Source organism: Euleptes europaea, chromosome 20, assembly GCF_029931775.1.
Source record: "Euleptes europaea isolate rEulEur1 chromosome 20, rEulEur1.hap1, whole genome shotgun sequence".
NCBI classification, from domain to species: Eukaryota; Metazoa; Chordata; class Lepidosauria; order Squamata; family Sphaerodactylidae; genus Euleptes; species Euleptes europaea.
In genome coordinates this window covers 718,082-733,439 of record NC_079331.1, presented here as the reverse complement: position 1 = coordinate 733,439, position 15,358 = coordinate 718,082, and the positions used below count along the sequence as shown (strand labels likewise).

Below are 15,358 nucleotides of genomic sequence, written 5' to 3'. Positions count from 1 at the left end.
ACCTAGATATGTGCATAATGGGGAAGGGGCTGTAGAGCTCAGTGGTACAGCCTCTGCTTGGCATGCAGGAGGTCTCAGGTTCAATCCCCACTGGCATCTCCAGTTAAAGGTGATGTGAAAGACCTCTCTACCTGAGCCCCTGGAGAGCCGCTGCCAGTCTCAGTAGACAGTACTGACTTTGATGGACCAAGGGGGGTCTGATTCAGTAGAAGGCAGCTTTATGTGGTCAAGAGGGGACAACATATTCCTTTGGGGAGGGGCTGTGGTTCAGTGGTAGAGCATCTGCTTGGCATGCAGAAGGTCCCAGGTTCAATCCCCAGTGGCATCTCCAGTTAAAGGGACTTGGCAAGTAGGTGATGCGAAAGACCTCTGCCTGAGACCCTGGAGAGCAGCTGCTGGTCTGTGCAGACCATACTGACTTTGATGGACCAAGGGGGGGGCTGATTCAGTATAAGGCAGCTTCATGTGCACCTGATCCCCCAAAACCCGGACTCTTTGGCGCACCCACCCCCCAAAATCCTGTTCTCTAAGGTGCTCCTGGACTTGAATCTGGCTCCTACTGCAGATCGACACTCTCCAAAACAATCATACATAAGCGCACACACCTGGAAGAAGCGGCCGGTGATCTGGAATTCCCAGGCATACAAAGGAGGAGGGAGGCCTTGCCTGGAAGAGAGGTCTTTTCCAGCAGCCCAGGTTGGCCCCCTCTTCATGGGCGGCCCAGATCATTGGAGGCACAGCTTGGATTTGAAAGGGTGGTGTAACGCCACCCCGAGCATAGAGCAGACACTTCTAGCCAGCCGCTGGATGTTCTGACTGGAATGCTCAGGGTCAGATGGTGAGAACTAGGAGCACTGATTTTGCTCCAGATGAACTCAAAGCCCTGTGTAAATGGGCAGGTACGGATACCGTTGCGGTTCCCTGTTAAGTTTTTACACCCAGACCCCTGGAGTACAGCGGCGATGCCTCTTCCACCTAACTCTCCCAACAACCCTGTGAGCTGAATGAGGCTGAGGGAGGATCAGTGAGCTTCATGATTGAGCGTGGACTTGAACTTGGCTCTCGCCAGTCTTCGAACCATTACGCCCATCTTGCACATGTCTAGATCACAGCTGCCCAATTTATAAGTCTCAGGCTGCCCTCAGGCCGATGGCTTTTTTTCTGATGCATGGGGTGGCATCCTGGTTCGGTGGTGTTCTTTCTACACCGTTTGGACCCAGGATGTTGCTGTGTACGGGATCCCTCATGACACACCGAAACCCTTTGTACTCCAGCAGGCAACAAGGTGTGGTCTCAGCACAGGGTCTTAATATACTTGTTAGTGTGCACGTTTTGATGAGTAACACAGCTTGGCTGGCAAACCACTGTTATCAGGAAGCACTGAAGGGCGTAGGTCCTAGGAGGAGAGGGGGAAGCAAGCACTGATAAGCCAGCGGTAGTTACTGGGGTGTGTTTGTGTGTGTGTGAAGCCTGGTTTTGTGGGAAGTTTGTGACAAAGAAATCTGAAGCTAGTTCAAAACAATTGCATAGAAGATCAAAAGAAGTTTTGTTAAATTCTGTGGGTAAGTGGGAGGTCAGCCTGTTTTTATGTAACCAGTGTTACGTACTCGGTTTCCGTTAAGAAGCTGAACTTGGAAAGTTTCTATTTAAAGGCAAGCTCCTGTATGCATTTGCAAAGACCCCGCAGAAGCCTTTGGGAGTTAGAGAGATCTTGTTCATAGAATACTGTACACGTAGCAAAGAATCTGTTCCGACCAGGCGGCTGTCCTGTGCCCACATGAGGGTAGTCCCCTTGAACTGAGCAGGGCGTGCTTTTAAATAAATATGCCCATTAAACAGACTGAGTCTGAGGCTTCTAAGCAGAGGACTGGGCTTTGAGCGCAACTCTGCTTAGGATTGCACCGTAAGGGTATTGATATGTATTTGTTGTGCTCTCTGTCAACATCGGCAATAGCGCTAAAGGTTTTGGTCTAGCGGGCATCCATTTTGTTCTGTGAGGTCAGTTTGATTTTAATGTTCGAGAATGGCTGGCTTAAGTGCATTAAGCATCAACTTTTCGTCCCCCAATGTGAATTTTGAAGTCCCATCCTTAAGGACTGAAACTCTTGTTAGGTCAGTGTGACGTATGCTAGAGGGGTTATAAGTAGGGAGGACGGCGCAGCAGGCTCAATGTCACCGTGCTTGCTAATATAGATTCGCATGTAACCTGCTGTTCCTATAACAAAAAATCAATTATTGCAGCTTTTGTGTGCGTGTTTACCATTTCTGTTGGGCATTGCTACTTTGGAGCGGGACTAAATACTGGAACCCTGTGTTGAATCAAATAGGACCTAGTTAAAGTACATAACATATAAGGTGAAGAAGAAGGAGGAGAGTTGGTTTTTATATGCCTACTTTCTCTACCACTTGAGGCAGAATCAAACCGGCTTACAATCACCTTCCCTTCCCCACAACAGACACCCTGGGAGGTAGGTGGGGCTGAGAAAGCTGTGACTAGCTCAAAGTCACCCAGGTGGCTTCATGTGTAGAAGTGGGGGAACAAATCCAGTTCACCAGATTAGCCTCTGCCGCTCGTGTGGAGGAATGGGGAAATCAAACCCGGTTCTCCAGATCAGACTCCACCGCTCCAAACCACTGCTCTTAACCACTACGCCATGCTTGCTGGAAATGTGCCGTTGTCTAGAAGAGTTATCACAAAGCTGAGAAAAGTTTGATTTCAATTCTTGGCGTTGGTTGTGCAGCCGGGGTCAGTGAGCCGGGTTGCCATTGCAACGGCAGCCCTCGTTGGGCATTACGTTACTTGGAACATGATGTGTTCCAGTGCGGCGTGCGGCGTCTTAGATCTGTTTCGCTTGAAAAGGGTTCTGTGTGTTGTTCTCCACAAAGAATGTGAGGAGATTGCGTCGCTTTTGAGGCTGGCGGATGCTGACGCCTAAAGCACCTGCGAGCTTTCAAGATAAAACGGTTCTTTGTTGGGAGCGTTTCCCGAGTTTGAACTCTGCACGGAAGCTTTGCCTAACTTTCAGCCATACTGTTAGTAATGCGATCCAGCTGCTTGGGCATTCTTTCATCGACGGGCAAGGTTGCAGGTGGGGAACGAAGGTGCCCTCGTGATCTTAAGTATCGGAATCTATTAATGCTGGACATTGGGGACAAAACGTTGTAGGAGCCCTGTTTCTTGTTGGCTGTCTCCGAGGGTTGCTAGGTTTTCTGTTTTCTCCCTGCACCGAGTTCTGTGACTGCTGACACTGAACTTGAGGATTCTGGTACACTTGAGGTTGGTATTTAAACTGTTCTTGCCTGCATGCTTTGTTTTAGACAATCTGGTTTCTTTTTGCTAACATTATGTTCAAAAGCAGGGAATGCTTTTTCATGTGTATACTTTGAGCACTTCAGAAAGCTCCTGCGCTGTTGAAAAATTGTATTGTTGCTTTTTAGAATCTGCAACTAAGTGCTAGTCCAGGCTGTTATAGCATAGGCAGTGTTGTTACATTTAACCAATTCAAAATTTTCTTCTTTACTTACTTGGTATGAGGATGTTCAGGGCAATATTAAAGACTCCATTTCAGAATGTCTCCCAGAATATGTAGGGTGTGTGTGAAATGGTTCTTTTTAAAAATTCCTCTGTAGCTTCTTAACTGTGGTGGACCCCTGTGCACAAAGGATAAACCCTTTTGAGTCTCCTCAGTAGGAAGTCAGGCAGCTGCGGCTTCCATCTCGTGTGTGTTACTTCGGATCTGAAGGAAGGACTGGCATAAGCAGTCAGGAGTATAAGCTCCGTGCTGGAAGTCGGTGGTTCAAATCACAACTCAGCTGGGTGGCTTTAAGTGAATCCTGGGCATTCTCACTAGTATGGGGGCCTCTGTGGTTTGACTATCAGGAAGTTGCTGAGAATTAACACTTCCCCAATCGCTAGTGGAATGTTTCTGCTCAGGCAGAAATCTCTCTCTGGTGGTCATTTGTGTAGCAGATGCGGAAGAGAAAAGTAATCTATGTCAGGTTGTCTGCTGTACAGTTAATGTGATTGCTACATACTGCCGCTGAACATGAAAGAATGTGACATTCTTTACCAAATCGTTTATGTAGTCCTAATAGGTAGAAATGTTATATGATTCTGAGTGCCAGGTTGAGGGAACTAATGAGCAAGTTCTCGTAACTTTGAACTGCGAGGAGTCTTCTGCAAATTGTTGTAGAAAACTATAACACAGTGGGAAGCTATAGTAGTTAAGGCAAACTAATAAGCTTTTCATCTTTTGGGTAAAGAGTTGAGTATCGGTGTTGCTGACAAGATACCTTTCCCCCCTCTGAGTCATATTAGTCTGTGTTTGTACATTTTGTACAGTTACTGTGTTTTCACCTGATAGTAGCTGAATTTCTGGTTATTCTGTTAGGCTTTCTAATTACAGTTTTGGCCTTGGAAAGGATAAAGAAGCATTTCCATACCTGCCCTGAGGTTTGTTCCAGGTTGTCAAAGTAGGGATTTGTCAAAATACAGGGGGGAGGGGTTGTTCAATTGTACCTGAACATCTGATGTGTGCTTCACATCTTACACCTGAGTTTCAATTTAAGTATTTTCAAGCAGTTTAGAATCTCTGGTATGAAATGGGTAGACAAAATGATTCCCACCTTGAGTTGTTAAAATCCTCAACCATCCCCTCAAACGCTAAGAGTTGCATAAAGTTTTCCAGCAGAACGGGTCGTTTGGGACTGCCATATTGACCCAGAGCAGCTCTGTAATGGATCCCCCGTCTCTTCTGGGTGCCGGTCCTCCTCTCCACTGGACTGTGGCATTCAAGCTGCAGCATGTTGGAGACCAAGCACTGGGGCTGGAGTGTTCCAAGCACACATCCTTCTGAAACACCTTCTGTGAACAGGCAGTAGCTGCAAAATGGAAGCTTTGTCGGGAAGAGGCGTGTATGTATGCGCAACATTGCTTTCCACAGTTCGCCTCCCACTGGTCCCAGGGCATGCCACTCATCCACCAGTTGCATTGTGCATCATCTACCAAGGAGGAGGGGACTGCAAAGGAAAGTCTTGTTTTGCCTCCTTTCCTTCCTGTCACGCGTCTCTCACATCTGTGTGGTGGAAGGATTGTACGGGTGGTGCCTGGCAGGTGCCTACACTTGAGACCTACGATACAGGCTGGAGGATGAGGACATGCTTGTTCCTCCACAGCAGATGACTGCTGTTTTCATTTTGTCTGCATGAGATGAAGAGAATAAAGCTGCAAGTAAAGCCATTCTTTTAAAGCCAAGGTCCAGTGGATGAGGGTGAAGAAGCTGAAATTAAAACCAGACTAATCAGATGTGATGCTGGAAGGGAAGCCAGGTGTTTTGGTGGGGAAGGGAATCTTACAGATTGTTGGTTTCAGTATCTTTATCAACACAAGTTGATAAAACAAATTGCTTCCTTGTCTTAATCGTGCTTTCCCCCCTCCATCCTGAATGGAGCTTTTTGCCCTTCCTAGGAGAGGCTTATTTTTCCATGCCGATACATGAATCAGTAACCTCTGGGCTTGACTACTGTAATGCACTGTGCACAGGGCTGCCATTGAAGACAAATGGTGCAAAAGGCAGCTGCTTGTTGACCTACTCCAGCAGGCAATTTTTAAGCATACAATGCTAGTTCTCAAGTAGTTGCATTGGCTTTCATTTTGTTTCCAGGTTTAGTTCAAAGTGCTGGTTATTATCTTTAATAAACAATGTCAGTGATACGACCCGTCAGTGAAGAAGGACGACAGATGCCCCAGACCAGGTCGTTTCATTCACAGGCACTTCTTCAACTAAAAATATAACATTCCAAAATACAAACCAACTGTATAATCACACAATATACTAACTATAATGAAATATAATTAAAGCAAACTCATCTTACCTTCTGTGTTTGCAAACAGCGTGCCCTAACGGCTACATCTCTATCAGGACATGATAAGACCGTCTCTGGATAGATTCTACTTGAGACTTGGCTGTTCAATATTAAAAACCCAATTAAAATGAATAAAATAAAACAGAGTAGATGCCAAAAACAAAGCTGCTGCAAAATTGACACACACGCATCTTCGCCTTGCAAAACTGAAGATTATGAAATGTATTTTGCATATCTTAGCTGTACATAACAGTACTGCATGTTATATTTATGAAGTAAAAGCAGACATTACTCACTGTTTATTCAATGAATAATTACAGTTGTACACATTGATGGATGTTGCTGCAAGCCTTTGTGCCTTCAAACACCTAAGCATATATTGTCGCCTGTTGGCAAGTAGGAAAAATAAAACAAGCTCAAGGCAGAAACCATCAGTATTGTAGTTAATAACAAATAACGGCTTTGCTGTCTGGGCTTAGAAATATGTGATCCCCACAGATGTAGAAACAAATATCATATTTCCTTAGAGAAGTGAAATGCAGTGCCAGTAATTCATATTTAAGAGTCATCGGTGAAACCATTTCACCAGTCTTTCCCCAGCTGTCTTCATTCCGTGAGCTGCTGTGATTCTGGTTTCTGCTTGTCTGTGCATGTCTGAGTTCGCTGTGCTGTTGAGCTGGGGAGAATATCAGGTGTGCTGCGATTGACCGCTTGGTTCATCGCGGTGCCAAACAGCCCAGAGTGATCCCTGTATGTTGCCGCTTCAAGAAACGGCCGTCAACAGCAGCCCTGCAACTCACTGCGAAGGCCTGGCCCCTTTGGACCTTTCAGCCTGGCAGCTCCTTCTGACCCGGAGCTAAACTCCAAGGATTGGGAGCTGCGTTCCTTGTAGCACTTGCATCTGTCTGGACCCATGTGCTGGGAGAGCAATCAGGGAAGAAGGCTTCCCTGACACCGGGCAATCATGCGCTCAGCTGGCTGCCACACTGCCTCAAGCAATGACTGGTCACAGTTTTGCAACAAACACCCCCCCCAAACCCTCCAGTTCTCGCTTCCTGCTACCGACACTGTTAATGACTCAGAGCATACTTCAGTTTTGGCAGGGAAAGAATGGGTTCTCTCGGCCTGTACTGTAAATAGATGGACGCGCACATGTTCGGTCAAGCTTTGTTATCTTCTGAAGGGCTCTTGTGTTTGGATCAATACTCATCCAATGAAGCATGCGCTTTTATGTGAACTTTGCTTCCTGGCTGTATCCAGCCATCTTGTCCCATAGTTGATATTCGCCATAAGCTCCAAATATTCAGTGCTAAATAGCCTCTCCGTTGTTCAGTTGCTTTTGTTCTGAGTCATGATTCGTCTCTCGGAATTCATGTTCTCCCACCCTCTGGTTAGGCATTCTTCTTGTCAAATAATTTTGCTATGCCTTTTTTCCCAGTGGGGTTAATTCTTATGATAAGGTACGCTATTGTATGCAAGCTGGGAAGAAATGTGGAAAAGTCTGAATATTGTCAGAGGGAAACTTTGTTTTAGAATAACAGCAACAGGGTATTCAGTAGTTTAGCCTGACTTAGTGAAAAAGTCCAACGGCTGGCCAGGGCTCCTCTGCAGGCTTTAGCCCTGATTGGGGATTTTTCTCTCTTCCATCCAATTTAGCCATTACCCCATGCAGGATTTTCAGATTTGCTTGAAAACTCCCTTCCCTAAGGAGCACAAGTTGGTCTGAGGGTCATTTGAAAAGCACTTCATGTTTTTTTTAGTTTGAAACTCATGGTGATTGGGATCGAAGTCAGTAATAGTTTATGATGGAATAAAAAGTACTGAGCACGAGATTCAAATCAAAACGAACGTTTCATATTACAATACGATTCTTGTTTTCTGTTGCCAAAAAAAAGTAGAAAAGGGGTTCAGACGGCAGCACCATCAAATACTGAGTTTTGTGTTTCATTTTAAAGGTGTGTAGATTCAGCATTCAAAAACCTTCACTCTTGTAAGCAGTCCGCTTAATGCAGAATGAAAACAAATACACATTCCCCCCCCCCCCCCCGTCCCTGGAAGTATCAATGTGTCTGACGTATCAATACCTTGTTTTATTCACAGGTCAGTACGGAAACCCTTTAAATAAACATGTAAGACATTACGAAGGATTGTCATACGATGTGGATTCATTACACCAAAAACACCAGCGTGCCAAAAGAGCAGTTTCTCATGAAGACCAATTTTTGCGCTTAGATTTTCATGCTCATGGAAGGTAAATAGTTTTTTTTTGTTTTGTTTTTTACTCTGTATTCAGGCATATCAGTGAAATATAAATGAACAGTAAAATGTAGCATACTGTTTTAGTTAGGATCTGAAAGTGGGCTTTTCTCACCTAATGAATTCCTTGGGGCTTTTTGTTATATGTGATGTCCCAAGTACAGGACCATGCCAACCTTTGCATCTCTCCCCCTGCTTTGTTTATTTCCGTGATGCATTTCTGTTCTCCCTCTTCTTGCCAGCGCATTCATGTTAGCTTGCAATGCAACCTTTCTGTGTGAAGCTGCTTTTTTTAATCTGTTCAAGAAACCAAAGTGTTCAGCCATGGCATATTGTCACAGGGTGCGCAGGCAATGGAGAAAAAAGATTGGTCTTTAATGCAGATGTTGCCAAGCTCTCTTTCACCTTTCCTTCACAGACATTTTAACCTTAGAATGAAGAGAGACATGTCCCTCTTTAGTGATGACTTCAAACTAGAGATGTCCAATAAAGTACTTGATTATGATACCTCTCACATTTATACGGGGCACATTTATGGTAAGTTCAGTGGTCCTGAATTTAATTTTAAAATGCTGTTACTTGGAAATAGTGATGGTGCATAGACTTTAATGTTCTTGTGATACGGGTAGTAGATCATCTTTCAGTAACTGACATGGTGTTGGAAAGTCAACCTAAAAACCTGGTTGTTGCCAACAATGTGAATTTAAACTTTCAGGTTTTTCCTCCTGTCATATCTGTTTCATGGATTCTTTAATCTCCTTTCAACACGTTTTTTTAGTTGGTGCAAAGATCTAATAATTCTTGTATAGACAGGTTAACAATTTCCCCCACGTTGACATATTTATGGTGATTGTGATGGTAAAAAATTTGATTGCTATTGTGCCGAAAAGCACAAAAACTTGAGAGAGCGTGGCATGCAAGAATTTGAGGGTGCCAGATTTGGGGGGGATATTGAGAACATAGGCCCTGGCCCCAGAGCCCAAGTCCCTCCATTTTCACTGGCAGTTTTATAGCCAGTGTGTCTGTAACAGCTGGTCAGAGCTAAAAAAACAAATGTGATCATCCATGTTGATTTTAGAGCAAAATGCTCTTTGAGCTTCTGGCCATGCTGTGGTTACCCCACCAATCAGCAGAGGAGATCTGGCCCCAGAAGCAACTGGCCATGGCCAGCCACTGGTGAGAAAAGCACCTGTGACATTCTGCAGTTGCGCATCATTTCAACAGCCACAAAGCTGAGTTGTAGTTGGAGGATCCCACGATACTTTGTGTGTTAAGAGATGCTTGTTTTATCTGATAAGTAGATCGTCCATAAACCCAGTTCTGGGTATTTGGCACTAGTGGTGTGGCCTTTTGGAATAGAAGGTTTGGCTAGCATGTGTGCAGAAATCTGTTTTTTTACATTAACCTTTATTAACAAAAATGTATATATTCAGCAACTGTGTATGGTATTTTTAATGAAAAAAGGTAAATAAGTTGTTTCCTGATTTAAATAGGAACTTAAATGAACAAGCTAAATCCTAGCTTGCTGCTAACAGGATGTTAACTGTTTCTTAACACGGCTCTTATTCCTGGCGCCAGCTGCCATTGTGTGCATAATTGTGTGGTGTTTTCCTGGCCATTTGCCTCCTGCTAAAAGTAATAATCGACTTCAGCAAGGCAGGCCACCAGAACCATTATTTTCAGGTGTTAGATTTGTGATAATCCTTTGGGGTTTTTTTACAAGGTCTGTAGAAAAGGTTTTATAGCAAGCTGGTTTGTGAACATTCCTTTCAGGGTCAGGCAGTGTTTAACACATGAGTTCTGGAGGCGCTGCTAGTTCCCCAGTGCTTGCTCCTGCTGTGGACAGAGCTCCGTAAGTGGTGGCTGAGGGAGAAGGCGGGCAAGCGGTCAGCTGCGTGGGCACCGACTGTCTGCCAGGCTGTCTCAGGATGCCTGCTTAATTGGTGCTTAATGTGTATAAACAAGAATTGGCAGCACACATCTCTTTTCCTAGTTGGCAATACACATCTCTTTCCATAAATTCTACGTGCTTTTTTTCCCCCAATAGGTGAACAGGGAAGCTTTACCCATGGATCTGTTATTGATGGAAGATTTGAAGGATTCATCCGGACTCACACTGGTACTTTTTACATCGAGCCAGCCGAAAGATATATCAAGGACAGAGCCCTGCCTTTTCACTCCGTCATGTATCATGAAGATGATATTAGTAAGTGCTTCCATTCTGTTGTTCCAGTGAAAATGCGTGAACCAAGTGCTAGAAGATGACACAGAGGTCATTTCTCCTTTCAGAATCGTCCATCATCTTTCAAGTACAGCTGGCTCTCAGGCTAGGTTGGAGCATGTAATGTTTTTATAAGATTTCACAAAAGCGCCATCTCGTTGGCCTCCTTTGAGAGACTTTGACGTTGATCAAAGTGTTGTATAAAACATTTTAGCCAAAAAAATACTATTCTGTACTGGGTGTACTCTATGGGGATGAAATTGATCAGGTTCTAGCCTGAATGCTTACAATATAAAGAAGCATTAAATTTAAGGGACAGAGGCAGAAAAGGAAACTTCGCATTTGACAGGAGGAGTTCAGATGGTGGCTGAATTGCTAACCGAGGGAGGGAAAGGGCTACGAAGAAAACGAGTGAGATCCATCCTTCTCCCATGGCTGCCCAGGATGGCTCTGTGTGCGTAGTGTGATTGCTTTGTTAGGCGCCCACAAAGAGTTTTACTTAACCCAAGATCAGACCTTGTCCTCTGTGTTAGTTAACCCTGAAGAACTGCCATCTCATGGGTTCCATGCCGGCTTTTTACCCAGTTTAGTACGTCTCCCTGTACACTCTGACATGCGTGAGTCACATGAACACATGAAGCTGCCTTATACTGAATCAGACCCTCAGTCCATCAAAATCAGTATTGTCTACTCAGACCGGCAGCGGCTCTCCAGGGTCTCAGGCAGGGGTCTTTCACATCACCTACTTGCCTAGCCCCTTTAACTGGAGATGCCGGGGATTGAACCTGGGACCTTCTGCATGCCAAGCAGACTCTCTCCCACTGAGTCGCTGCTTCCAAAGAGTGCACCCGATCCAGGTACTGACCCGTGGTCATGTGCTACTGCTCCCGGGGGCGGGGGGGCTCTGGCTTCCAGGCTGATGCAAACGCCTGTTCTGGGGATAGATGGAGGATGATCATCTTAGTCACTTAACCCAAGATCACAACCTCATCCTCGGTGTTAATTAGCCCAGAAGAACTGCCAGCTGGTGACTTCATGCTCGCAGTCACTACAGGGGATTGGAATCCCTACTCCTGCAAGCATTGAAAGGGTGGACGGCTTATCCGTTCACAATCCTGATGGTGGGCAGGCACGGCTCAGCGCCTGGTGGACTACATAATCTGGGGGTGGTGAAGTTCAGCTTGCCTCCTTTCTTCAGAGCATCAGAGAATTATGGGGGACGGGTGCAACTGTGCAGAATGACCTCACAACAATCACTGAATGTGGGTTTGAAGTTTGAAGGCCTAGCTTGCCCTTCGGTAGTAATTAGTGGTGGTAAACATAATAACACAGGGCAGGCAACAGTTTCTTCAAAAATATACTCTAAATGTCCTATGTAGCTTGGAATTAATTTAAGTCAGCAGTGTCAGTGAATTATGCCTGCAAGTCTCTGAAGCATTCCAAAGTGATAAAACTTTCCCGTCTTTTCTCTGCTCTCAGCTCCGCTCTCAGCTCCATCTCTGGCTTCTTCTTGTTTTTTCTAATCACCTGATCTTCTCTGTTGGCACCAGTGTTTATGAGGGAGGTGGAGCTTTGGTTGCTGGCCAGCTTAGTTTGTTTCGGGCCCTGTGCAAACAGCCAGTGGGTACACAGGGAAGGGAAGGCTAGCTTTGGACGTGGGGGTCATGGCTTGCCTCAAGGGAAGGAGAGTGGCCAGGAAATGCTGTGCTGGCTAGAATGAGCAAGAGCTTTCTGGTAATGCTATAAGCTGGCAGCCGAAAGCTGGCCTGTTGAAAGCAGTATGTTAAAATTCACTCCCCCCCTTTCTTGTTTTCTTTCTGCACTTGTCCTGAGTTCCTCTTCTGTTGCCTGTTCTCTACCCTTTGGCTACCTTGCGTCTGGACTCCCTGTTGCTTTTCTTCCCAGTCTACCAGAATCTTATCCTAGTTGGCCTCATAATACTGCTATTGCCAGAGTCTGTGTGGAATAATAATCCCCAACAAACTGACTCCTCCTCCTCCTCTCTCTGAAATTGGTCCGCATTCTCTCTGCTCTTTCTGAGCATTGGAATGACACCTCAAGCAGTCACAACAGCTCTTTCCAGAAGCTTGGCTGCCACCGGCTACCTCGTACCCTCTTATGATAGATACCCTTCCTCCAGGTAGCTCAGGGTGGTGTCTATGGTTCTCTCTTCCCCATTTTATCTTCAAACCCCCCTGTGAGGCTGAGCATGTGTGGCTGGCCCACGGTAACCCAGAGCTTCGTGGCAGAGGGGAGGTTGGAACCCCCGCCCCACCTAGTCTACCACTCTGTACCCTCCTGCTCCCTGACTCTCAGCCGCGTGGGTGCTTGGTAGTGGGTCGGATGGGAAGGAGAGGTCGCTTCGCGCAACACAATTTCTGTCTTGACACTACTGACAAAAGAACTCGCTAGATTTACACAAAGAGGCCTCCCCAAACTGGTGTTTGCAGTTTATTAAGCAAGAAAATTAAATTTATGGGGTGTGCATGTTGATACTGGAATTAAATGGATGCTTGTAAAAAGGTGTCTGTCCCCATATTTGAGAAGTCTTTCTGCTGTGGGCAGGTAACAGGGCCACCATCTCCCCAAAAGACTGCTTGGGATAAAGAAGTGGGGGGTTGTTTGCCTGTCTCCCGGTTTTAAGAAAGAGGTTTCTTAACAGCTTTCAGGAACAACAATGCAAAATGAAGTCTTATTAAGAACGTAAACAAAAGCTGGCTTTGCAAGGGAGGATCAGCTCGTTCTCTTCCTGGGCAGCGCTTTGTGCAGGGGAGAAGGGGGGGCAACTGGGGAAGGCATCCCTATTATTAACATTTTCACTAGATAGTGAATTGGTTTGGGGTCTCATTTAAGGCCCATTTTCTGGAAGGGGCAGCAGCATTTGCACAGCACTTAACAGTGTTCAAAGCCATTCACATACATTACCTTGTAACCCTCACAACATCTTTGTAAGGTAGGTCAGTAAGGATCATCTCCATACTGCAGATCGGGGGGGGGAAGCTGTGGGTGAGGAAGTTGGTTTGCCCTGAGGCCACTTCACGACCCAGGGGAGATGGGAGCCCCCAATGCACCCCCCCGTCATAGCTCATAGTTCATTGCTGCTGCTCTTAATGATTCTAATTAAGTTACACAGCTCTTTCCATGCTGGCATGCAGGAGTTACCTTGGTTTAGCCACTGCTTGGGCAGTGCTAATAAGCTAAGTCGTGAAACGCAGAAATCTGCCTTAGATGAATCATGGCTTGGTTGGTGGCCGCAGGTACGTTTTGCAAGAAATCAAAGGCTGAGCATACTGCATGCGGTGGGTGCGAAGGCATTAAACAGTAGCGGAAAATGGGGCTTGGAAGTAGCGTTTTCCCCTTTGATTTACCCTAGAAGAGCCCCCTTGACTCACCTTTGATTATATGTTAAGATCAGAAGCTGGAGTCAGTTATCTCTGGACCAGCACGCAGATTGAAGCTGAGATGGTATTTTGGAGATTGAATTGATTCCTCACCCCTCGGCCCAAGCTAGCTAAGCTAGTGGTGGCTTTTCAGTCTGACGTCCGTACTTCCTTCAGACCTTAGACTTACTTTTAAAAAACCCAAAAAAAATGTCACTGGGTTCTGTTCCCCTTCTTTTCACCCCAGTTTTACTTTTTAAAAGGAAGTTTTGTTTACAGGCAGTTTCTGTTTGTGATGCTGTGTCATTGTTTCCAAATATGTGCCAGGAAATGAACAGAAGACATTAACCTAATTCAGCGTAGAACGGACGACATCCGGTAGATTTCCTGGTGGCTGTGGTAGAGCTTTGAACTCGGTTGAGATTTATTTCGCTGCTCCTCTGTGTTTTCCCTCTCTTAGTGTGATGCAGTCAGGACAAGGCGACACACCTATACAGTCACATTTTCCCTAAAAATGTTTGTGAATGAGAATAAAAATGTTGTTCCCCTGCGTGTTCCCCTCCTCCCTGTCCCCTGTGTGTCGTCCTCGTCCCCCCTCCCCCGCCCTGCTTTCCATTGAAAAACATCTTCATAGTTTTCTTGAAAGATGACAATTCCTAAGTGCGCCTTTCTGGAAATACTCCTTCCCCTCGCCTTCGCTAATACTCACTTTGCATCAGAAACTATCACATGATCTTCACTTCATGAGGCTGATTAGGGCTGTAATTGGCTTCAAGGCACGGCCTGTTTGAAGTTATCCCGTTAGTTCAGCTCTGCTTGGAGAAACATCAGGTCCGAGCTTTCACCAAGACCACGTTTCACAGTTAAGCAGGATATTTCCTGGCCTTCTTGGGGGTCTTCTGCATGCGTAAAGCCTCGCTGCAAGAGAAGGCTGTTCAGAAGCGAGGATGATAACGACTCTCCCTCTCAGCTCCCAAGAGGGCAGGGATTGACTTCAAGGCACGTTTAAACATGGAGCTGTGCTTTACCAAACCTTGGAGAGATTTGACCAGAAGGCCTGCACCGTTAGAGGGTTGAGGTGTTCCCTTGTGTCACAGAAGGGCTGTTTTATACCTGCTTGATAAGGGAAGCTAAATTGCCATCTATCACAGGACCCAAGAATACCTGCCATACTACCAGGGGCTCATTTATCTCTACAACCCCCCCCCTCCAAACGCAATATGAGTTACCCCAGTCTTCAGTGCGCTCCCACTATTTACAGCGGGAAATAAATGGACCCAAGGCAGACGTCAAAAATGAGCGTGGTCAGAAACAGGTCGGGGAGCCCTTCAGGCTCCCTGGATATTCAGCAGCAGGGGCCAAAAGCGGCATCCTTCAGCAGGTACCTTTGGACAGGAGACTCCCGCGCACAGCAGCTGGGTTGGAATTTCAGGTGCAGTTTTGGGTTTGGTTGATGTCTAGGAGGAGAAAGAGCTCTTTGGAGATTAATGTTTGCTATGCCTCATGATCCACGCCTGTTTTGAATGGAGCATTTGTTTCGTTGACTGGGTCTAGCGTTCATCTGTGCTAATTTCCCAGATTAAAAGATCTTAGACTGTCTAGCTTTTGCAGTACACAACAATGACCTCCTTTCTCC

The 15,358-nt window shown here is 45.8% G+C and overlaps 1 protein-coding gene across 1 annotated transcript in view; it reads left to right on the top strand.

Moving 5' to 3' along the window:
• ADAM10 (ADAM metallopeptidase domain 10) overlaps nucleotides 1–15,358 on the top strand; it is a 33,779-nt gene that overhangs the window by 1,452 nt on the left and 16,969 nt on the right. Inside the window, exons 2-4 of the mRNA XM_056865964.1 lie at nucleotides 7,966–8,116; nucleotides 8,540–8,658; nucleotides 10,169–10,327. Coding sequence (XP_056721942.1) covers nucleotides 7,966–8,116; nucleotides 8,540–8,658; nucleotides 10,169–10,327 — 429 coding nt within the window. The remainder of the gene's footprint in view (nucleotides 1–7,965; nucleotides 8,117–8,539; nucleotides 8,659–10,168; nucleotides 10,328–15,358) is intronic.